Source organism: Hippocampus bargibanti, linkage group LG02 (genome assembly GCF_051943395.1).
Source record: "Hippocampus bargibanti isolate YZ-2025 linkage group LG02, ASM5194339v1, whole genome shotgun sequence".
Classification (NCBI taxonomy): domain Eukaryota; kingdom Metazoa; phylum Chordata; class Actinopteri; order Syngnathiformes; family Syngnathidae; genus Hippocampus; species Hippocampus bargibanti.
The window spans coordinates 28,380,161-28,405,255 of record NC_142735.1 but is presented as its reverse complement, the minus strand read 5'-3'; the positions used below and the strand labels follow the sequence as shown (position 1 = coordinate 28,405,255).

The 25,095-nt window shown below is 41.7% G+C and overlaps 4 protein-coding genes across 23 annotated transcripts in view; 3 read left to right on the top strand and 1 right to left on the bottom strand.

Annotated features, from left to right (window-relative positions):
• The first annotated feature begins 786 nt into the window (after positions 1–786).
• cldn15a (claudin 15a) lies at positions 787–5,006 on the top strand. The gene is made up of 5 exons (XM_088990744.1): positions 787–1,115; positions 1,188–1,352; positions 4,389–4,470; positions 4,528–4,635; positions 4,712–5,006. The coding sequence occupies exons 1-5, from the start codon at positions 899–901 to the stop codon at positions 4,806–4,808; spliced, it is 669 nt and encodes a 222-aa protein (XP_088846870.1). The 5' UTR covers positions 787–898; the 3' UTR covers positions 4,809–5,006.
• Positions 5,007–8,110: 3,104 nt separating this feature from the next.
• dnajc3b (DnaJ heat shock protein family (Hsp40) member C3b) lies at positions 8,111–15,682 on the top strand. Of its 2 annotated transcripts, XM_088990740.1 has the most exons (12): positions 8,119–8,495; positions 8,580–8,690; positions 8,872–8,996; positions 9,070–9,144; positions 9,223–9,366; positions 9,427–9,608; positions 10,689–10,808; positions 10,890–10,995; positions 12,869–12,989; positions 13,085–13,217; positions 14,233–14,381; positions 14,944–15,682. In XM_088990740.1, exons 1-12 carry the CDS (start codon positions 8,411–8,413, stop codon positions 15,087–15,089), a joined length of 1,497 nt encoding a protein of 498 aa, XP_088846866.1. In that variant the 5' UTR covers positions 8,119–8,410; the 3' UTR covers positions 15,090–15,682. The 2 variants fall into 2 exon arrangements, with proteins under 2 accessions (XP_088846865.1, XP_088846866.1); XM_088990739.1 differs by having other exon boundaries at positions 8,111–8,495; positions 9,070–9,366.
• On the bottom strand, positions 15,244–16,730 carry naa38 (N-alpha-acetyltransferase 38, NatC auxiliary subunit). The gene is made up of 3 exons (XM_088990743.1): positions 16,689–16,730; positions 16,057–16,201; positions 15,244–15,979 (listed from the first exon to the last, which is right to left on the bottom strand). The coding sequence occupies exons 1-3, from the start codon at positions 16,722–16,724 to the stop codon at positions 15,855–15,857; spliced, it is 306 nt and encodes a 101-aa protein (XP_088846869.1). The 5' UTR covers positions 16,725–16,730; the 3' UTR covers positions 15,244–15,854.
• A 6,734-nt stretch (positions 16,731–23,464) lies between these two features.
• chd3 (chromodomain helicase DNA binding protein 3) overlaps positions 23,465–25,095 on the top strand; it is a 54,602-nt gene continuing 52,971 nt past the window's right edge. For all 19 annotated transcript variants that reach the window (XR_016114282.1, XR_016114283.1, XR_016114280.1 and 16 more), the window contains exon 1: positions 23,465–23,737. Coding sequence is in view for 13 of the 19 variants with exons in the window: in XM_088990727.1 (XP_088846853.1) it covers positions 23,575–23,737 (163 nt within the window). In the remaining 6 variants the exon portion in view is untranslated. The remainder of the gene's footprint in view (positions 23,738–25,095) is intronic.

Below are 25,095 nucleotides of genomic sequence, written 5' to 3'. Positions count from 1 at the left end.
TATATATATGTATATGTGTGTGTATATATAGGGGGAGAAATGGAGAGGGGGGACAGGGTGGGAGGAAGAAGGAGAGAGTGGGGGGAAAAAGGGGATAAAAAGAGGAAAAAAGGAGAGATGAAAAGAGAGGAGGAAGAAGGGGGGAGGGAGACAGAGGGAGAAATGGAGAGACAGATGGGAGAGTAGGGGAAAGGGGAGCAAGGAGAAGGAGAAAGGGAGAGGGTGGGTGAGATATACAGAGGGGGAAAGGGGGCGAGAGAGAGAGGAATGGGGAGAAGGGGGGAGAGATGGAGATTACATTCCATATAGGTATGTTTTTTTTAATGAAGTCATCGTTTAAAAACTAGCGGTCCATTTTTTATATTTAAATCAATGGAATTGTTTCCCATAAAGTACAAATCAGCGAGACACAATAAATAAATCATTGACATGATACTTATAATTTTTTTTCTCACAATTTTACTAGGCGGATGATTTGTTGTTTTTTTCTCATTATTGTAATAATAATACATCTGATTTCTAAGCGCCTATCAAAACTCTCAAGGACACTTTACAGTCACAGGATATTTCCCATCTGACCCCAGTCCTCTTCCCCCAAAAAAGTGTGTGTGGGGGGGGGGGGGGCATCGTTTATGTTCTCGTTCGTGTGACCATTGGACTCTGTGTAAACTGATAACCACCTGCTTCGTTTCAGGGTGTTAAGTGCTCGCGGATTTGCGTGTGTGCACGTGTGGGGCGTGGGTGGAGAGAGAGCAGCTGATATAAATCCACGTCTCCGGCGAGCGTTCATATTTCTCCTCCGAGCCATCGCAGCCGATGCTCGGATTGGTCCACGTCGGGACGTCGCTCGCTGCTCGTCACTTTTGGGGTTTGAGGGCGGGGCCAGAGGCGTTCAATCATGGATCCCATTGTGGAGGTGGTGGCGTTGTTTTTGGGATTTCTGGGCTGGGTGATGGTCGGGGTGGCGCTCCCTAACCGCTACTGGAAGACATCCACGGTGGACGGCAACGTCATCACCACGTCCACCATCTACGAGAACCTCTGGATGTCCTGCGCCACTGACTCCACCGGCGTCCACAACTGCCGGGAATTCCCCTCGCTGCTCGCTTTGAATGGTCAGTCCAATATTCATCAAATGATTCTTTTTATTTTGCAAAAAATGATGTCACCCCCCTCCCCCCCCCCAGGTTACATCCAGGCATCCCGCGCCCTCATGATTACATCAGTGGTGATGGGTGCCTTCGGCCTGGTGGCGGCGTTGGTGGGCGTGCAGTGCTCCAAGGCGGCGGGCGACAACTACGTGCTCAAGGGTCGCATCGCGGGCGCCGCCGGCGTGCTTTTCCTCCTTCAAGGTGGGGGGAGGTGCCTTTCCAAACGCGCACCAACTACTATCTCAAAATCACCTGCGTTCGATTGTCATGATGCCATGGGAAGTTCGTACGCACTTTTGTTTTTAGCCACTAGAGGGAGTTCACTAACTTCATAATAATGATAATAATAATACATTTGATTTCTAAGCGCCTTTAAAAATTCTCAAGGTCACTTTACAGTCACAGGATAAAGTTTTTCTCAGGGTGAGCAGCGGCAGCCACACGCGCTAGCGTTCACTCAACCCGTAAGAAAACTAGCTAGCTATATAGCTAGTAGATAGCTAGCTAGCCAGCTAGATAGCTAAAACTGTAGATAGTGAGCTAGATATATAACTATATAGCAAATAGATAGCTAGCTAGGTAGCCAGCTAAGTACTTAAATTGCAAATAGATAGCTAGCTAGGTAGCCAGCCTTTCAAAACAAGGTCACTTTACAGTCACAGGATACATTTTTTTCTGTGGGTGAGCAGCGGCAGCGGTCACTCAGCCCGGAAATAACTCAAATAGATTGAAAGCTAACTAGCTACCTAGCTAGCTAAAAGATAGCTAAATATCTTCTTTTTTATGGGCTTTTCCCTTCAAGGGGTCGCCACAGCAAATCAGTGTCCGCCATCTTTTGAGGTTTGATCCGCATGTTTGTTTTGGCCGAGCTTTTACGTAATATAGCTAATATAATTGTAATAATAATAATAATACGTTTCATTTATAAGCGTCATTCAAAACTCTCAAGGTCACTTCACAGTCACAGGATAAGTTTTACTGTGGGTGAGCAGCGGCAGACTCAACACAGAATAACTCAAATCGATAGAAAATCAGCTAGCTAGCTAGCTAATAGTTTGCTAGCTGTACATTTCATTTACAAGTGTCTTTCAAAACTCTCAAGGACACTTAATAAGATCATATTTCCTCAGTGTTGCTGGACCTCTCGTATATATCTCGTATATATTGACATAGCAAAAATATTTTGGGCGGGAATGAGGGTGTATGGAGTACTAGCGAAGGCCGCCCATCCCAGCCATCGATACTTGGGACAAAGAATCTGACATTGAGTCATCCGTGCCAGTAGTTATCGCAACTCTTTGATAATTTGACAATTTCACAAGTTATGTGTCGTTTGCAATTATCTTAACTTGTGTTGAATTACATGTTGGGTATTAAAAGTGCTAGCGCTCTCAGTACTCGAGTAAATACATGTAGAGTACTGGTACTGTACCTATATTCATGACTTGTTGTTTCATTTCTGAACTTTGCTACCAAATATATGCATCTGTTTGCAAGACTGCCGTAATTGACATTTTGGAAACCATTGCCATAAACTCCTGCTGCCATCAACGAACCCAGTTAAAGTGAGTTGATGAGCTTCCTTTAGATGGAACTAATTCTTCGCTGGCATCCATAGACAATTAGTCTTTTTTTTTAAAATAGGTATTTATTTCTAATTTGTTTATTTGCGGGCCAATTGGTGAAATTGGACGCAATGATCCGTGACTGGTTCGAAGGTGTGCGGGTGTGGGGGGGGGAGCATCAGTCGGACACAGCTGCTATAAAGCGCCCGAAGGATAATAAAAGAGGCGCTTTACAACTTATAAAAATCAATTCCTCCTGTCAAACTTTGGACCTGTTTGAGCACCCGCTGCCTCCTTAATGATTAATTTGGGGGGGGAAAAAATTAAATTTGTGCACAGTGAGGTCATTGTCATACTCACTGAAATACTAAAAAGCTGCACTGATATTCGATAAGGTACACTAGTCAACTTCTCTAAACACATTTCAATTGTGTTTAGAATTTTTGCTCGAGTGGCTGCATTCCATCCTTTGGCACAGGGATGTCAAAGTAATTTTTTTGCCGCGGGCCACATTGTCGTTATGGTTTCCTCTCGAGGGCCGTTATGAATTTGGGGAAGCCATTAGAATGTTTAAATCCCTTCAAATATTACATATAGAGCACACAGCAAATTAACGAATAATTCGTTTTCAAATCTGAAGTCAAGAATAATGACTTTTATTGTGGTTGACATCCAAAAATATGACATTTTGGCTCAGATTTTAGCAATCATCATGGAATTTAACAAGTTTGATTTGCTTTCGCGGGCCGAAAAAAAATGATGTGGCGGGCCGGATTTGGCCCGCGGGCCTTGACTTTGACACCGGTGCTTTAGCATGTTTCATTAATTGTATTCTTTTTTTTTAATGGGGAATGGGCTTTTATTAAATTGTTGAATCTGAGGTGACATTTCTTCAAATATGCCATTAACTCATTCACTGCCAGACATGCAAAAATGTGTCCACTGAAGTGCCAGGGTTTTTGTCATCGTCACTCGAATTCCAGGACCCACAGAATATTGAGTTTTAGAACTACATAAACATTCAATGCCGGGTAAGAAACCTTAAACACTCTCTTTCATCAGAAAAAAAGAGTTAACTCCTAAGTTATATGGGTCTGGAGTTATATGAGCTTGAAATGAGGGCGGCTGTATGAAATACAATGCAATACAAACATATTGGTTTATATAACCCTATAACAGCTGAAGCTGGAACAAAGCACTAACATGGAAAAAAAGGGAAAGGCTGCCCCATTGTGGAAGAGAAAAAAAAACCTTGCCAAAGACCATGGCCAGCGCTTTATCGGCACCCAAACAAGAAAAAACAAAAGCCGAACACATTTAGGAATGACACTCATATTTTCAATTCCCATATGAATTTGTGAATGGCAGTGAATGAGTTAACATAAATTCTCTGGAATATTTTTACAGGCGAACATTTTGAATCAGTTGAGAAACATGAAATTTGAGGTACAACTGTAAGTTTTCATGATTAATTGAAATTAATGCTCTTCGTGTCATATCAGTAAGAATTCTGGGACAGTTTGGAACAAATAGCCCCCCAAAACAGGTGTTATTTTTGTACACATTCCATGTCAGGTTGGGACTTTTTCCATCTTAGGTTTCGTCAATAATCATGTACATTGAATATCTTCATGGATTTTTAATATATTGTTATTTATTTAATTTTTAATAGGTTTGTGCACAATGGTGGCAGTGTCCTGGTACGCCTTCAACATCACCCAGGAATTCTTTGACCCCTTTTTCCCCGGTACAAGGTAAGGATGGGGTGACAACGTTATTGAGCACCCTGACTTTATTTTCTGCCGTCGCAGGTACGAAATTGGCGAAGGGCTTTACATCGGGTGGTGCTCAGCCGTTCTCGCCATCGCCGGGGGGGCGTGCCTGACGTGCTCCTGCAAGATGGGCTCGCGAGAAAAATAGTAAGTGATGCCATCCCAGAAACTAATTTGATTTCAACCGGGTGTCTTTAATGTATTTATTTTTTCGATTCCATAGCCCCGTGACTCATCAAAGCAGAGGTACAGTTTATTCTGGCCCGGCCCGGACCAGAAGTGTGGCTGCCAGCACATATGGACGCAATGCCTACGTTTGAATGGAATGTTGTGTTTATATTCATGATTGTGTTTTCTAGTCGAATATATGCATTGTTTTGTCACATTTTGTACTCAATTTTCTGCAAAGTTATTTATGTCAAACGTTACTATGCAATGGATTTCTGTTGATTTGACTCGATTTTTTTGTACATTTTTTTATTTGCTACAATTATGCGCAATAAATGTTTTTCACTGTGGGTTTGGATTTTGAGTCATTTTATCATTTGAGTCATCCAAAAGCAAATCCAAATATATCATCGATAAATGAACACGTCCAAGGGGTTTTTTGTCACGTTGAACATTTTAATCGCATTTGACATTTCTCTGTTGAGTTTACTTTCTGGAAGACAAAAGCTTTTTTCTTGTATATTTTTTTTAACCTTTACCCTGTTGCGCTCGACATTCTGGCAGCAGTCCGGGCGTTTTACACAGTAACCAAGATCGTAGTTTTTCGTAGCGATTGCAAATACTCAAAAGAATAATGATGCACATCCGTGTAAATCATTGGTCTGGGAACTCGACACACATTTATTCTCTTGCTCTTAAAAAGGCTTTACAACTTCCGGGTATCACATGATTAGCTCGTTTCGCAGGGCACATAAAGACAAACAACAGTCACTCTCACACTCACACCTAGGGACAATTTGGAGTCTTCAATCTGCCTGCCATGCATGTTTTTGAAGTGTGGGAGGAAACCGTAGGACCCGGAGAAAACCCACACAGACCCGGGGAGAACATGCAAACTCCACACAGGGAGGCCGGACCGGGACGCGAACCGGCGACCTCTGCACTGTGAAGCTGGTGTGCTAACCACTCGACTACCGGGCCGCCCTAGCTGAAATGTGTTTGGTTAAAATGCTTAAATACGAAAACACATATCCGGATGCGGTGCAACAGGTGAAAAGTAATGAAAGGAAGCTGAAAGACAATTTGGAATTATCTAATAAGAATCCATTTACGGAATATAATTAACATCAGTCCGTGATTCAGATATTTCTAGGCCAGCAGAGATGGCTTTGCAGGCCTTGAAGGTCCGTCACTGCAATTTACTATATCGTAAACCAAGCATGCTTTGTCGAACCTATTGGCAACCTATTGGGGTTGTTGGAGTTGGAATAGCAAGCTGATAGAATGTGTTAATTTTAGCCATAGACATGGCAGGAGTGGTGCACTACCGGGCCGCCCACAAGAAATACATTGTTGTAAAAATAAAAACATCCTACATATTTGCAACACTGCAATCTTCAAAATATTCACATTTCTCCATACAAATCTCTTCAATCTTTCAAGTTTCACTTTTGTCACCGCCTTAGTAAAAACATTTGCAACCATGTTTTCTGTCTGACAATATTTCACAGATATTTTCCCCCCAGTGTGCGCTGACCGTACAAAATGATACTTAATATCGTATTAATATCTACGTGTTTGCGTATTAATATCTACGTGTTTGCTTCTCTCCCTACACGCTGGGTTTTTGGACAAAGCTATTGCCCCCTGATTGTCCTCATATAGTTTTACTGGTACATGACGGTTACTGCTGTCTATCCCTTTTAATAATTGGAAAAGGTACATACTTTCTTGAGTTGTGGCCGCCAGTGCCATCTACTCAGCTTCACAGGTTGATAAGGCCAAATTCAGCATGGAAGAATTTGTGGCCCGCATGCATCCTTGAGAGGGACTTTGAAGGATTTGATCCTCATGACTGTTGTTTTGGACGACATTGTTTCCATTGGACAGAACATGGGACTCAAAGTGGATGCAGGTTGACATCGAGGAGCTTGTTGCAGACCATAATGAGGTCCTCAACACACAGGATTTGATTTGCTCTGACTGTGGCTATGAGAATCATCAACATGATAAATGATAATGTGAGACCTCAGTTTCGTAAGACCTTACGAGTCAGAAAGCAACAGGTGTCAATTAAGAGCCATCAACGACCATCACACATGTCAATAAAGTGACTTTATTATACAGTGCAGTGTATTTCTTTCATTACAATAGCACATTTATTATACATAGAATAACATATATTGTGTGTAGTTTTAAGGCTTGTTTAGTTGAAAATTATATTTTATGGAGACCTGGGAACGGATTATTCTCATTTTAATGGTTTCTTATGAAGAATTATTTTTTGGGATACACACTTTTCGCCTTACACACTGTCTGGGAATCAATTAAGTTCGGAAGCCAAGGCCCCACTGCTTTTCGTTGTGATTGCAAATACAAGAAAATACAGTGAGACCTCAACTTACAAACACCTTATCTTACAAACTTTTCGTCTTACAAATGTCAAATTTATGAAAATTAAACCTTATAATAAGCACTATTTCCATAATACACACCCACCACGGCTGGCGGAGTGATCTTCGGCGGAAGCACACGACCGAACAGCACCAGAGGTTAAGTTACCAACAGTCCTTATGGAAGGTGACTCTCCTTCCATAAGCCATCAACGACCAACAAAAAGGCAAATAAAACTTTATTTTACAGCACAGTTTATTTTTTTAATTACAGTCCTCATGTAATGCGCCTCTCTTTCCAAACAGCAATTCCCTTTGACCTTCGACCTCCAACACCATTGCATCAAGCCATAAATGACCATCACAAATGTAAATAAAGTGACTTTATGATACAATGCAGTGTATTTCTTTCATTACAATACATTAGCACATTTATTATACATAGAATAAGGTATGTTGTGTGTAGTTTTAAGGCTTATTTAGTTGAAAAGTATATTTTATGGAAGCCTGGGAACAGATTATTCCCATTTTAATGGTTTTTTTTTATGGGAAATTTATTTTTGAGATACACACTTTTCGCCTTACACACTCTGTCTGGGAACCAATTAAGTTCGTAAATTGAGGTCTAACTGTAATGATGCACGGCCGTGTCAATCATTGGTCTGGGAACACGGCAAACATTTTATTCTGCGCATGCTCTTAAAAAGGCTTTACAATTTCCGGGTATCACATGATTAGCTCGTTTCGCAGGTGACATCAATCAGTGAAATAACCCCAATCATGTCTTTGCCTCACACACACATATGCACACGCACAGTCAACAACGTCCAAGGGTTTTTTTCTTTGTCACGTTGAACATTTTGATCGCATTTGACATTTCTCTGTTCAGTTTACTTTCTGGAAGAGAGAAGCTTTTTTCTTGTATATATTTTTTTAGCTTTACCCCAACGTCCAATGAGAAGAAGCCGCGTCCCGAACCGGATGCGGATAATCCGGCGCCTGGACCAATCATTTGCGGTTGCGTGGAGTGCGAGGGTCGACAAAATGTCACATGATGAGCGAAATGAAATATTTTTTTCCTGGGATTTATGAGTTATATGAATTATTTGTGAGAGTGAAACATTATTACGAACTGGATGCATTTTTTCGTTTTAATTTTTATCCACAATTGCGTAAAATAGGCTGTTTCTTGGGGGGGCCTATGGAACCCTCGTGGTGTTTTCAGTACGGAATTTAAACATAGACGGACCGTAAATGTACTGTTCTCGGCTTGTTTTCTCATATGAGGAGACGTAGTTTCAACCGCAGAATGACGTCTTAAAAAAATCCACTTCGAGTTTTGTTACTAAACCATCGCCAGTATGGATTGGGGACGTCTGACTGGACTCAGCGGGGTCTTGTGTTCCTTGTCTCTTCTCTCTGTCATCTTGGACCTGCAGTTGGACGGTAAGGGGGCGCAGGTCGCTCTGTAAACTAGTTCGATTGTTTTGTTTTGTCCCGATTTTTAAAGTCGACCTTGTTGGCTTCCAGGCGTCTTTGGGGCAACTCGGGGAGAGATTGAGCATCACTTGGAAATGGGCCGTAAACTTTTGGCAGCTGGTCAGCTGGCCGAAGCCTTGTCCCATTACCACTCTGCTGTGGGTAAGATCAACATAATCACTCATTGAAGTCCAAAGCAAGAGTATTCTAAAACATATATATATATATATATATATATATATATATATATATATATATATATATATATATATATATATATATATATATATATATATATGTTTCAAACGTGAGAGTTGAAGTTGGCTTGTCTTGATGTGTCCAGAGGCGGATTCGAAAAACTACCTGACGTACTACAAACGAGCCGCCGTGTTCTTGGCCATGGGCAAGTCTCGATCTGCCCTCCCCGACCTGACCAAGGCCATCCAACTCAAGCCCGACTTCCTTGCCGTGAGAAATAATGAAGTCCGCTCACCTCATGTCGCACGAATTCCTTCACGATTGTCTTTTTGTGCCTTTCTAGGCCCGGATGCAGAGGGGGAACATCCTCCTGAAACAAGGCAATGCGCAGGAGGCCCACGATGACTTTGAAGCTGTGGTGAGTACAGCACCAGGTTCTTCTATTGGCTTCAATCGAGGCAGCTTTTGTACCTTTGTTGCTTTTGTTGCTCCACAGCTGCATCCATCTTCGGATCACGCCGACGCTCTTGAGCAATTGGCGAAAGCTGAAGACCTGGAGGAGCTGCAAGAGGACGCACGGGCCGCATACCACCATGGCAACTACGGCGGTGCCATTATGGCGTTGGAGCGAGTCATTGAGGTACTGCAAAAACAAGTTTGACCGTTGATTTGTTTAGATAAATTTCAATCTTCTCGCTAGATCTCGCCCTGGGATCCTGAGATGCGGGAGCTCCGCGCAGACTGCTACCTCCGCACCGGAGAACCGCAGAAGGCCATCCAGGACCTGGCGCCTGCCACACGGCTACGTAGCGACAACCGCGCTGCTTTCCTCAAGCTTAGCATGCTGCATTACAAACTGGGGGAGCACCAAGAATCTCTCAAGTGAGCCCTTACACTGTGTTTGTGTTTGGGCCGGATATACTAAAGCATTAAATGTAGTGTGTGCAAACCTCATAGCACAGTAAGAACACTACAACCCAATTTATTAACTGTCTTTCAAATGTGAAAAACAGCCCTTATCAGTGAATACATTTGTCTCAAGGAATATGCAAGAGATGGCATTTACATACTATTTCGCAGATACTGGGAGGAGGAAATGTAAATAGATTAAAATAACATACGCACTGTGATTTATCAAGATTGCGTCTCTTTTTAATAAGTTTCAATCGAAGGTGCAAAGTTAAAGACAGCAACATTTATTGAAAAAATTTAATCACTTTCAACATTCAAAACATATTATTACACAACGAAATACACGTGTATCGTTGCCAAGCACACAGGCATAGGCTACCTGCAGTTGAAATTTGCATATTCGGCACGGCAGCCAATCAGAAGCCTGCTTCGGACTTTCCAGAGCATTATAAGGTCGTGCATTTGCCTATCATTTTCCAAAGTAGATGCACAGAACCTCAGCCCCAGAAGAAAGATGCAAAAGAAGCTAACAAAATCTGTGATGCTACAAAACGTAAACGTACATTATACCGTGACTGTAAAGTGTACTTGAGAGTTATGAAAGGCGCTTAGCATCGTTGAAAGAGGAGTTCTCATGGCTTGTAGAAGCCAGTGCAATGGAGCAAAATCTTCAGCAAGGGATATTTACCATAAATTAAGCAACGCAGCATTTTTGGTAGGTACATCCTTAATAAAAAAAAAGAAAAATAATTGATATCCTTTGTACTTTAACAATGTTTTTTTTGCGATTAGTCGTCTTGTGTTTCAAGTTGTGAAAACTGGGGCAGGCAACTTTTCCAGAGTTGTCTGCCCTGGTGTCCGCTAACTTTTTGTCATGAGTTTCAGACACTGTTTTTCCTATAATTTGGACAATTTCGGCAGGCCGGATTAAAAAGCCTAACCGGCCATATGTGGCCCGCGGGCCGTATTTTGCCCACGCCTGCCTTACACCCACACCGATCTTCGTATCCCATCCACCTCACACGTGCTCATTTTAAAATTTATCCGCAGCCAAGTCCGAGAGTGTCTAAAGCTGGACCAGGACGACAAGGATTGCCTGGGCCATTACAAGCAAGTAAAGAAGCTCAGCAAGCAGTTGGACTCGGCCGAGGTGCTCATCCAGGCGGAAAGGTGGGGGTATAAAAGACTGGGTGCTTCTCCGACACCCCCATCCGAGGCCTTGCTTCATTCGGATCCTGCGCTCACCCTTAGGTACCGGGATGCCATTGAGAAATACGAGGCCGTGATGAAGGCTGAGCCACACGTGACACACTACACCAACCTCGCCAAAGAACGAATCTGCTTCTGTCTCCTCAAGGTGAGACGGCGTCTTGCACTACAGCAGGGGTGTCCAAAAAGGAGGCCAGATTTGGTGTGTTAAAAATGTAGTGGGGGGGGGGGGGGGCCTTGGCGGGCGTTCTCATATAACAGCAATTAATTTAAAGGACAACCGACGCATCAGACAAGTTGTGTCCATAATTTATAAAATCATTTCAAATGACTTCTACTGGGTGTATTTTACAAGGATTCCACCTCATATAGCTGTATTTTAGGTTTTAAGACTTGCGCTGAATATTCAGGAAGTCTTGTTTTTGAGTTGGTGACGATTCCTCACGTGACGTCACTATAGGAACGCCCCTGACCGAGAAAGCGACACACAATGCATTTTGGGTACTTTGTTTGGTCTGAAAACTTCGTGTTGATGGCGAAATTAGAAGGAAAACACCTTGTGTGTTGCACCAAGACAACTATTTGATATTCGCTGACACAAATTCCCAGCAGACAAATCAGCCCTTTTCCAACGGAGCTTGGGCGCCATCTTCTGCATGTTCTGGGTGCTACACCCGTCCTGACGCCTCAAAATGACCCGGAAGAACTTCTTTAATCGATTGCCAACATTTCCTCTTCAGAACTAATTGAATCATATTCATAACTGGATGAGTCACAAGAAAGCATCTTCTCCGAATCTGAAGCCATTGTTTTGATTCTCGAGCAAGGCAAGACGCCTTGGTGTGACGTCACGAACAAGGGGGCGGGACCTACGGAAACTGAAACTTTCTCAGATCATTTTGAAGTAGTTTTGGGAGACTTTAAGTCATTTTTATTGGTGTTTTTCCATTTGACTAAAAATATCAGCCTGCGTGTTTTGGGTATTTTAGATGCTATAAAACGTTTTTCTGATGTCAGTTAGGAAACAAAAAAATGGTGTCGGTTGTCCTTTAAATGAATTTCAGCGAGCCATTCTGTATTTCAGTGAAGAAATCATCCAATTTTCATCCATCCTGTTGATTGTCGCCATTTTAGAAAATTGGAAGTCTCATTCATTTTCTAATTTGCTGTTCCTAATTGAGCCTCTAAATGGCAGCACTTAGCACACACAAGCAACAAACAGCGCGACTGCGCAATGGATTCAATCTACATGCAGGCCAGGCGTGATTGATTTTTATCACAGAGGCTGCGGGCCGGTTCAAAATTGACCACGGGGCGCATTTGGCCCCCGTGCCGGACATTAGATATGATTCACTACAGGGAGGGTCTTTGACGACCCTGCATTTTTTTGCGAGTGCTCCCGCATAGAACGTATGGGGAAGTCCACTTTGAGAAAAAAAAATCCACTTATTTTTTATGAAATTTGTGACTAAGATAATATTTGAGCGCGGCAGATAATAAATGTCAATATTTGGTATGGTCAAAGCTCGCCTGCGGATCTTGACCAGCAGGAACTGTGCCGTGAATGGAATGAACATTTTTTTTTTATTTTATTAGTAGTCGTATTTAATTTGCATTCCTATGATTCTATTTCACATTGATTTTGGGTGAGCTAGTTATGAAATGGCCAAAAATGTTCTGCTGTTATGGACAAGAAAAATCTGAAAATATTTACTGTCCGAGAGCCTTCATTTTAAGTTAGACGTTTTGAAATAATTAGTCCATGATCAAATCAATACATTTCGTGATCAATTTAACAATTACTTGTCCCACCGTTTTATCGAATACGTTGAAAATCCAGTGACTGTAAAGTGTCCTTGAGAGTTTTACAAGGCGCTTAGAAATGAAATGTATTATTATTATTATTGTTAATGTTGTTGTTATTATTAGCAGCGGTGTGGCGGCTCGACAGTATGAAACGAAACCTTTTCACGTTTGACCGATCGCGGAGTGTCATAAATATGCTTCTGGCCATTTTCTAGGACAAATCAGCCACAGAGGCCATCGACGTGTGCTCCGAGGCGCACCAGAGAGACCCCCGAAATGCCAAAATCCTGCGCGACCGCGCCGAGGCCTTCATCCTCAATCAGGACTACGAGAAAGGTCGGGGGCAGCCGCCTACGGCTGACACTGACGCATCGGGGCTGTCTTGGACTTGGATTGTGTTTTTTTTTTCTTCCTCTTCCACATACCCGCAGCTGTGGAGGACTACCAGGAGGCGCAGGAGTTTGACGGTGACAGCAACGACATCCGAGAAGGCCTGGAGCGAGCTCGGAAGTTGCTCAAACTCTCCCGCAAAAGAGACTACTACAAGATCCTTGGAGTGAGACGGTAATGCGTCACATAACCGTTTGTATTGTTTGTATCTCATTTTATTTTATGTTTCTGTCCTCAACATTGCAATTGTAATTTTATTATTTATTATTTTTTTACAAGCCCAAGGAATAATATAATCATTTATTTATTGATGTATTTGTGCGTTTATTTATTTATTTATTCATTTATTTATTTGCAGGCACAGGGGACAATTTAATCATTTATTTCGTTATTTATTTGTTTGGGTTATGTATTTATTTGTTCGATCATTCATTTATTTATGTCTTTATTTGCTCATTCATTTTTATTTATTTACCAGCACAGGGGCCAATTTAATCGTTTCCTTTTTTTACAAGCACAAGGAATAATGTCATAATTTATTTTTTGTGCATTCATTTATTTATCTTTTTTTGTATTTATTTACAGGCACAAGGGATAATGTAATCATTTATTTATTTTTTGGGGATTATGTATTTATTTGTTTGATCATTCATTTATTTGCTCGTTCATTTGTATGCATTTATTTTCAGGCACAGGGGCAAATTTAATCTTTTCCTTTTTTACAAGCACAAGGAATAATGTAATAATTTATTTGGATTATGTGTTTATTTGTTCATTCATTTATTTGTTGTTTATTTCTGTGTTTTTGTAGTTATTTATTTACAGGCACGGGAGATAATTTAATCATTTATTTATTAGGGTTATGTATTTGTTCATTCATTTATTTTTAGTTATTTATTTCCAGGCACAGGATAATTTCATCTTTTCATTTTTTACAAGCACAAGGAATAATGTAATTATTTATTTGGGTTGTGTATTTATTCAACTATTCATTTGTTCATTATTTCTGTCTTTATTTATGTAGTTAATTATTTACAGGCACAGGGAATAATTTAATCTTTTTTTTTTTACAAGCACAAGGAATAATTGAATCAGTCAACGATATCAGATTTATAGCTGCATTTATAATGTTGTGTTGCTCTTTGGCCTCCGGTTGACTTGCTGGGCACTTATTTTTTTTTTTTTTCAGGTCAGCCAACAAGCAGGAGATCATCAAGGCGTACAGGAAACTGGCGCAGCAGTGGCACCCTGACAACTTCCAATCGGAGGTCGAGAAGAAAGAGGCGGAGAAGAAGTTCATCGATATTGCGTCGGCCAAAGAGGTCCTCACCGACCCAGGTCAGGAAACCTCATACGAGGTCACATCCATTTGTTTTTACAAATTATTTCGACTTGTGCACTAATATTGGCCGACTGGTCAAAACGATGCAGCGTAGGTGAGACATTCAGGTACATTCAGTTTCGTGGTTCAATTCAGTTTGACATGAGTAAGAGAAGATCATTTGAGCTCATCATAGTTGACTTGAAGTTAATTTGAGTTGGTTCATTTTGGGTTGAGTTCCTTTAAATTTGGGTTGCATTCTGCATCAGTATAAGTTCATCGGACGGTGGCCGTACAAGTACGAATCTCGAGTGGGAGCGATTTGTTTGCATTCTCAATTATTCTCTGGGTTGTTCCAGGTCACGAGTAATAAATCAGTAGAAGCTAAGTACCATTTTTCAGTGCTGCGCCACCATTTTGTCGCATCACTTTATGGGGACGTGTGAATTCGCATTGTCAATAATTCACGGCAGAGTGCGGTACTGAATATTTAATTGAACGCTTGTCGGATAAGAAGCCGGTCCAGACTTGTTTGGATCAGCAACTTAAATATTCCCCCTTGCCTCCTCACGTTTTTAGAAATGAGGCAAAAGTTTGACGCAGGCGAGGATCCACTGGATCCGGAGAACCAACAGCAGCAGGGCGGCAAACACAACAGCCACACTTGGCCTTTTCCCTTTGACCCCTTCGAGTCAGGAGGCAGCTTCCACTTCAAGTTCCAGTAAAAGACGAGTCCGTGGGTTGCCACGGTGAGGACTTTTTGGTTCAAACAAAAATGGCTGACAGACTTAAAAACGGCAAAGTTCACTCTAGCGTTTTTGTTTTGTAACAAATTTGCTCAAAAGACTGACATCATCAAACGGAGAACCGAATGACAAGTCATTTCAAAATGTGCACTTTTATTTTGAAAAGCACTCTTTTTACCATCAAAGGCCGCGTGATTGCCAACCAATGCCAAGCTCAAAGTGTCTTAGGAATATGACTGACTCTTCAAAGTACAGCGAGAGGTGGGAATGCCGGGTCCGATTTACTTGGAAAACGTCCAAGTTACGGTAGCGCTGTACTTATTTCTTAAAGAACACATTATTTACAATGTAATTTATGAAAGCGAACATAAGTTATTTATTGAGTTTGTTTTTTTGCATTTTCTGTTGCCGATCTCATGCAGGGGTTCAACTGTATGAAAATGATCCTCAAAACAAAAATGTTACTGATGACTGTCGTATGTAAAAAGCAAGTTGGTGCCGATTCCAGGTGGACTGGCCCTGGAATGGTTGCCAACCAATTGAAGTGCAGTATAAAATATTTTTTAATTTCCCCCATGACTCTCTTCCTTCTATCCGGATAACTGCAGTTTTTGACTGCAACAATAAAGTTCCATCTTCTCAAATCCTGCGTTTTCTTCTGAGCTTTGAGACTCCACCGAAAAAACATCATGTATTCTGTTGAATTCAAAAGCACGAGTCCGTTCTTCATAGTGCTTTCATTTCCTAGTGGTTCAGGCCGAAAGCTTGATTGTCATCAAGAATGTCAGTCTCAGCCTCAATGGACACAACATGGTGACCCGGGATCATGGCCAAGCCCAGTACTCGGGGTTCCCCCTGGGACAAAGTGTCTGAAGAGAAGGAAAAGTATGAAAAAAAATCAATCAGCTGCCAGGCAACCTTGCTTTAAGTGTGGCTCCGTGGTCACCTTTGGATTTGAGGAACTCCTGAGCCGACCCGAGGATTATGTTACAGTCCCGGTCCGTGCAGAGGAAAAGGCCCACCAAGGTCCGGCCGTCAGTCATCCGGATCCTCATGTTCTTGTTCAAGAGACGCTGGAGTTTCTCCCGAGCCTGGAATGATGACACATCTCGTTCCAGCGGTAAAGTACAATTTACGTTTTATTTTGCTTGAACATGCGTTTGTTTCTAAAATGTTACAAATGTTTACAAGGGTCATTATGGCGGCACGCCAAGAGTTGATTTATTTAGTTACTTTTAGGTGACACTTGGTTGAAAACATGAGAATCACTCAGGTGTCCACCCACATGATTTTCTGATGAGCTCAAATCCACTTGGTGACAAGTACTCATGTTTAGTTGCTTCTGTTTTATGAAACCACCTTGACAATTGGCTCTTAAAAATGACAATGACGACATACGAACCCTAATGCTAAAATGTTCATTTGTCTTCATTTGAATAACCTGGCCGCAAATACGTGAGCGAGAAAATTGCTGGACGCTTAAGTGTCATTTTTAGGGAAACAGATGGGTTTGAACGCAAAATTATAAACTTAAAAAGAATGACCGTTAAGAGGAGTAAAAAGGCAAAATAAGCATACATGAGTCGACGGACCGTTTTCCTCGATTGTTGCCATTTGCGCATTCTTCTTCTGTGGTTTGTCGCCGGAAGTATTTGTTACAGAGACATTTTCTACGCAATATTTGGTCAACACTGCCCTTTCGTGGTCGTAATAAGTACTGCAAAGCGACTGGAGAATGAATCTGCCTTTCCGAAGCACGCGTGTTATCCTTTTTACCTGCTTTCTTTAAAACCATCTTTCACGATTCCACTCCTTACTTTATCCTTCCCTCTTACACTCATTCTTCCCATCTTTCTTTCAACGCCCACTTTCATATATCCTTGTTGCAATTGTACCTTCTCCATTCTTTCTATTCATTCTTCCGTCCTTTGGATAATGTTGACTGTTATTTCTTTCCATGGTTCTTCTCCTACCCATTCCTTGCCTTAACCCAGGGGTCGGGAACCTTTTTGACTAAGAGAGCCATAGAAGTCAAATATTTAGAAATGTTTTTCAGTGAGAGGCGCACACACACACACACACACGCATGCAAACGCGCACGTGATTCCAACAAAATGTCAGAATGTATTATTTAAAATAACTTTGTGGTAATACTCATCATTAATATGAATAGTTTTCCGTTCCTCAGGATTGGTTAAAAAAATCCAGCCAAACCATCGCAATGAAACGATGAGAAGGTTTCTTCAGCCGTCATCTGTACAAAAGTGAAGGTTTCGGACGTTTCGCCTCCTATCCAAGAGGCTTCGTCAGCGAACTAAAGTCTGACTGGTCGTATCGGCCCCATTTATATATCCCTATAGGAGGCGAAACGTCCGAAACCTTCACTTTTGTACAGATGACGGCTGAAGAAACCTTCTTATCGATGGACCACTCCTGTACGACTGAGAGTTTACACAGACGCATCGCAATGAAAGTCAACTTGCTGGATACATATGCACAGTTACTGCTACCTAGCCTGCACACTTGCTTTCTGCTGTCTCTCACATAAGTATATTGATGCTAAAATTAGCATGGGGCTTGTCAAAGTGCCACTGCTATTCAACTGTTTTATTCATGGTATTGTTTCATTGCAAATTAGAATCACGGCAGAACCTTTTCTCTCCACAAAGGCGAATCCTTTGGTCCATTCAACCTGAAGTGTACTGGTCCTTTTTTTACTCATCAGGCTTATTTAAAAGGAGGTGCTTGCCTGTTTCGACTTCAAAGGCCACCTATGTCAGTATCATCCAATCAAAATTGTTCTTTGAACATCAACGGCCACCTTAGGTGAGTATCATCCAATCAAAATTGCGTTTTCCGCCAACTGCTGCCGAAACAGAAAATGAACAGCAAAAAAAGCACGAATATGTAAAATATTTAGTTTTATCGGCGAGCTATATATATATATATATATACTAAATACTGTACATATTCTCGCTTTTTTTGCTGTTCATTTTTTTTTTTGGGCGGCAGTTGGCGGAAAACGCAATTTTGATTGGATGATACTCACCTAAGGTGGCTGTTGATGTTCACCTAGCCATATATGACTCGCGAGCCATAGGGTCCCCACCCCTGCCTTAATCCATTCATGTTCGACATTACTTATTCTGTGTGTGCGTGGCGTGGGGGGGAATTCTTGTCTATTCCAGCTGACTTTGGGTGAAAGGTGAACAACACTCTGAACTGGATTGCAAGTCAGTCACTGAGAGGTCCCTGAAACTATCCATCCTTCATCTCATCCCTCACAGCTCTCCTTTCTTCTTTCATTATTTCACCCCCCATTACTTCATTACACCATCACCCTCTGACTCCATCCATCCATCCATCCATCCTTCTGTCTTCCTCTTTGAAACATCCTCCACTGTTCTCTTGCTTCCTTCCTTTTTGATCCAATTTAATCATAACATTTTGTTTTTCCCCCCAGCATGATAGATTTGCATCCCTCTTTTCTTTCTTTCCACACAGTTCCTCACACCGGGCTGTTTTCTTCTCAATCAATTGCAGCAGCACGTAATCCAGCACTTTAGCACTTAATCAATTGTCATTTCATCTGACATACTTCCATCCTCACCACAAGCAGTTATTTTTTAAGCAATGTAATCTGGTGTAAATCTGTACGGAGCCCCTAAGGGGACATCGAAGAAAAAAAAAAAAAAACTTTGCGAGATCTCGCAAAACTTTGCGTTCCCTCGCAAAACTTTGCGTTCCCTCGCAAAAGTTTGCGTTCCCTCGCAAAAGTTTGCGTTCCCTCGCAAAACTTTGCGTTCCCTCGCAATACTTTGCGTTCCCTCGCAATACTTTGCATTCTCTCGCAAAGATTGCGAGATCTCGCAATCTTTTTTAAAAAAATGTGCGTTCCTGTACTTCCGGGTCAGCTTGGCTCAGGTAGACGGTCGCGCGCGCTGCTTATTGAGAGAAGGCAACAACTCGGCGCATCATGGAGGAAGACTTGGAACACTTCTTGCAGTCAAGAAACGTCCCTCACGTGGACATTGCACGTATGAAAAGCGACAAGGTGGGCATACAGCTACAAAGTCTGATGTAATAAGCAAAACAAGAGAAACATGGACATTTTTTTTCGAAGTAGTATTGGTAGTAGGTCAATAAAGTGAAAGTGAAGCTAACATTTCTATCTACTCTACCTGTACTGTTAATTCTATTTTAATAATGAGGTTATTAACACAATTTAAAATCGATATTACAGTTAGTAATTGGGCTGCCGCTACCTAATATACTATTCTCGTGTAATACTGAATACAAATAATGATGACTGTAGTGTCCCATCACTCATGTGAATATGTTAAATGTATTAAAAGTTATTGATAATTAAATAAACATGTCAAGTATTTATTCTCACAATTTATCTTTGCAGGTTGACATGGCAGTAATTGCTATGATGACCGAAGAGCAAATGGGCAAATATATCACTTCTTATGGTGATCGAATAGCTGTCCTTTGCTTTTGTCATCAGAAAATGTCCAGTGGTGATAATGAACTGCTCCTACAAAAATTAAGAGGCAAAATAAGATCAAGGAAAAAAGGTGTAATGGCTGAGACTTCGGGAGTACTCCAAAACCATGTTGATGGGATGGCAAGACATAACAATGTTTCTGCAGAAAAGACTCAAAGGAAGATTTATGGCAACGATTACCATCAAGTGAGGACAAGCAAAGGTGGAGGAACAAGGTATGCCATCCTGGAAAAAAACAGCAACTGTCGCTCAAATTTTGGAGCTGGGAAAAGGGCTATTTTTCCCAGGTGGAAGCTCAACCAAAGGACCTGTTGAAGACTTTACTTTTGAGGTCTGTGATTTCAAAAGAAACCACATTGCTTTAGATGAAACAATTGGCAGACTCTATGAAAAAAAAACAAATTGAAACTGTTAAGATTTTACATTGGCACAAAAGAAAATACTCCAACATCTCATTTGGATGAATGCAGTGAAGCTCATTCATCTGTCACCAACATGGTGGGAGAAAGTGCGCAATTGATTGATTGACTCTCTTATGTCTACACACACATGCACACACATCAGTTTAGGAGCATTTCATTATTTGTACTTTGAGATGTAAAACATATGTCATGGTCAACCTTGCGTAGGGCAGTCTACAGTTGTATTTTCCTTTTGTGTCTACAATTGATTTCATGGTTATTATTCATTCATTCAATTTTCCATATCACTTATTCTCCTAATGGTTTCGGATATGGTGCCACTTTCAGTTTGACCTAAAGGTTTGAAGTTGATATGTCATGTAATGTTGCAAATATTTGCACTGTTCAAACAAAAGCAATTATTTTTGTACTTGATATTGTATTCCATTTATATGTTTGTGATTGCTGTTCATACCAATTTGTCAATGTTAATAAAATTTGTTCCAAATAATTCATGTTTTTTTTTTAAACACAAGACACCACCTGCTGACGAAATTGAAGAGTGACAATTATGTTATCATTTACAGGCAAGTGATTGTGTACTGGGGTGCAGGAATACTATTCAGATCCACATTGGTTAAGTATTTGTGGTTAAAATCAGCAACCAAGACAGTATATTTATTGACACCCAGAATGATTTGACAAATGAACATTTCATATTGATCAAATATGCTTTCCTTATACAGTAACAAAAACAGCAGACAAAAAATTATTTAAATTGTGATTGCTATATATTATTCGTCCTCAAATGTATCCCAATAATCCATTTAAAGTGAAGTGATAAAAGAAATGATGAACAAAGGGTTGAAGAAATGGCAATGGTCGTCGGATTCAGCCTTCATTAAATGTTACTTCGAACCAGTTGAGGAGCCATAAAATGGTTTCACCCAAACACACACCAAAAAATATATGGTTATTGCTTTGAGTAATTCATGTTTAAATTTTAATGTAATATAATTCCAGTATGACTGGTATACGGAAACAAAAATGCTTTCACCAAAGGTTAATGTCTCTGACCCCTGAAAACATCATGCTTCTAATTTAGAATTGCAGTAAGGGCCTCTCTGAGGTGCAAGTACAAGTTCACAGCCTGATACGGCTCTTTTGGTGGCATCAGACCAGACTGGGCCATTAAGGAAGCACACAATACAAATACATCCGGATCACAAGGCATAGTTAAACGGAAGACACACTGGCTTTTGCATAGTTGAACTTGTTCATTGTCAACTGTGGAGAGGAAGTCCCTTGTGCCATAAAGTTCAGGTAAAGAATACATCACGTTGGGCCGACCACTGGGGACATTTATGTTCTTTGAGGGCCTGATGAGATGGCTGTTCCAAACACGGGCAGTATCATCCAACTCATCCTGTTGAGAATAATATCAGAATCAGAATCATCTTTTTTTGCCAAGTATGTAGTACACACAAGGAAATTGTCTCCTGTAGCTGCACTAGTCTCATCAAAAAATGGAGGCACTATACAGTTCTATTGGGGTTACTTTTTAGAGAGTTAATTGCTTGAGGGAAGAAGTTGTTTAAATGCCTGCTGGATTTGGTGTGATATACAGACAGATTTAGGAAGAGTTGCACAGTCATAGCAGCTCTTATGAGCAAGAAATTATAGAATTAGACTGCTTTTCTCTCCCTGCTCCCTCCTTTCTACCTTAAACTCGTCACTCATGTTTACTACTCTGCCCATCCCCACTTTTCCTTCATCTTTTCCTTGATCATTTCACCTTCACCCTATGTCCCCACACACACAGACCACTATCTTCTTTCCACTATCCGATTATTTACCTTCTTTTGTGTCCCATCAACACCCTCTCAAATACAAAAATACATATTTCATAAATGGAGCTACAGAATATATGAACTCACCTGAATAAGTCCCATGCAACAAAATTGCAGGATGCTTTTGTCCAGAAATCCACCATCAAAGAAGCCATTGTCTCTGAGGTCTTTGAAGAGTGATAACCAGAATTCCATGCATTGGCTGCGAAGAAACCCCCACCAATATTCAATTCTTTGATTGGCGGTGCTGGCTCCATCCAAGTAACTGTCAAGGGTGCTGCCTGGCGGTATGGGCACCAGGAAACGCTGGAAGCCTTTAACATGACCATTTTCAGTCCCCAAATCAGCTCGAACGATTCGAGGACAACCTCCCAAACGGTGCACAACTTCAATGTAGTAACCTCCAATTAACTTCGGGTCACTACTTGTTGTGTAGGCATTGAGCCACATTATTTTCCTTGAAAAGCCATCAATAGCCCCATTGATGCAAATTCCAAACGGTTTCAGTTTGTCATGAATCCATATGCCAAATAAAATTCGGCCCTTTCGAGAAGTAGTTTCGTCGTCTCAGACGTCTTGCTTGCATTAAAGACACTCCTCTCGGATCCAACTCTTTCAGGACCAGACGAACATCCTCTTCCCTGACAAGAAGCCCATGTTCTCTGCACTTACTGTACATCCACCTGTAACCGTGTAGTTGTCCGGAATTCTGCAACTGGTTGTGAATAAAGTCAACCAAGACGCCCAAGTCATCGAACGTTTTTCGGCGAAATAGTCCACTTTTGTTCACCACTCGCTTCAAATGTCTTTCACTTATTAGTAAGCCGTGTTTAATCTCAAGAACGGATTTTATATCTTTGTATTTCAAGCCAATTTTAAAGTAAAACTGGATTAAAGGAACGAAAGGGTGAAAAGGCTCCATGTTTGTTGTTTTCGGTTACACTGACGATGAACCGGAAGTACATGTACGCGTATTTTTAAAAAAAAGATTGCGAGATCTCGCAAAAGTATTGCGAGGGAACGCAAAGTTTTGCGAGGGAACGCAAAGTTTTGCGAGATCTCGCAAAGTTTTTTTTTTTTTTCTTCGATGTCCCCTTAGGGGCTCCGTAAATCTGAGCATGGCTGCGGCAGATTTTATTTTTGTTTGCCAGGATCCCCCCCCCCCCCCCACTTTTTTCTTTCTTGTTTCCAGCTCGAGCGCACTCACACTCACACATATATATATTTTTTTTTTTCAATCCAATGGTGGGGGCCATGTTTGATAAATTTGCTCTGCAATGCAGAAAGTGACACCACACGTCTGAGGATAAGAGGGGTGCACGGACAGCCTGAGTATGAGAAGGCTGGGGGGAACAAACAAGTAATATCAATATGAGTCGTATGCACAGCCCCCTTTTCTTGTAACAATGTAGAGCATTTCGAAGAGGGGAGGGGGCGCGCGGGTGAAGGGAGGGGGGGTGAAATAATATAGTCAGCCATTTTTTATGTAAGGGGATTTTTTTCTTATTGGGGGGATGTGGTGGGGGGTTGTTAAAAAATAAATATAAGAGGGCGGCCATCTTTGTTGCTCTCTGCCTAGTGTAAAATGCCCCCCCTCACTTTCCCCCCCGATTTGAATATTTAATAAACAGCACGATACATTTTTTTGTTTTTTTTCCTGTTTGTTTTGCCCACACGGACGGGATCCCGATGAGAGGACTATCATGTCCTATCCTCCGCGGGCATGTGAGGAAGACGAGGGCACGGTGCTTCATTCCGAGGGAGGAGATTTTGAGGAAGAAGACGACGGCGACGGTGGAGATTTTTTAGACGCGAGAAGCGACATCAACTCGCCCGCGGCGCTTCGGCAAACTGCAGCCGCCCTAGGTATGTGAAGGCGTCCCGGATGAAAAACAACACTTTGAAAACGACGTTTGGACGCCCGGTCCTGGCAGCTGCATTGCAAATCGTCTCCAGATGGGGTGGAGGAAATACGTTCTCAGCACCGTGATGCGCACTCAAACCGCTCGGGCAGCTTGGGAAGTTTTGTGTCCACGGCCAAAGTGTCATCTTCCTCACCCCCACCCCTACTCCGCGACACGCGTGTCACAGGAATGACAGCATTCCAGGACATATTTCGTGATGCGTTCAAACGCATTCGGGTGAAATCCACACAAATATCTCCCATGACGGAGTTGTCGCCATTTCACCGGTGATTCTCTAACGTGTTTATTTCACTCTTATTTTCCACATTTGTCCCATTCTGACGAGTTCGAGAAGTTTCCAGCGGCCCAAATGAAATGTGTACAAAGTCGCGCCTTTTTAATGTTTATAAACAACAAAAATTCATTCGACTGGGCCAAACTCGAAACAGTCGCCGTGCCAGGGTGATGAATGAGCTCTCAAAGCGAGATCCTTAACCTCCTCGCGACCTCCACGGCCCGAGTTCGATACCCCCTGATGGGTCGCGGTGCTCCACCGGCGGGGCCTACCTATCCCCGAGCTCGAGTGACCCCAGCGGCCGCTCCTCGACGCGCCGTTCTCAATCGGTTATCCGGGGCGCTGGAAGAGGTGGAGGTAGACACAACCAGACGCTAGTTGTCAGACTCGAGTTTATGTTATGTATTAATTTATTTATCATATTTCGCGTCACTACGTTACTACTGTCCCCTTGTAGAAGATTTAAAATTCTTTGTTATAGGCTATCATTTTGCCTCCTTGAAGAATACTTTTCTTATCAAGCATTTTGTCCAGAGGTCACCCAAAAATCGGTATAAAAATCAGTGTAAATCAGTGAAATAATAACAGTACCGAGTCAGACCTAACTGTTGTTCATACTGGGATGTATTCAAATGTGTTTCCTGGTAGCACTGTGAACTTATGACAACCAGTCAGACTTTAGTTCGCTGACGAAGCCTCTTGGATAGGAGGCGAAACGTCAGACACCTTCAAAAAGTACAGATGACGGCTGAAGAAACCTTCTCGTCACTGTGAACTTATGGTTAGCATGTAAGGTGGTTCAGGGTTCGAATTATTGCCACTGGTCTCCTGAGTGGAGCAGATGTTTTCCTCCTGTTTGTGTGAAATTTCTTTTTGTTCACAATCATAAAAAAAAAGATTGAGTTTTTAGTTGACATAAGAAGTTGTATTTTTTAATGCTGCCATCAACAAGCTCTGTGTAGAAACCCACAACATGGAAAAACACTATCCGGTCCTCTTTCTGTTTTGTCCGTGTTCGGCGAAGC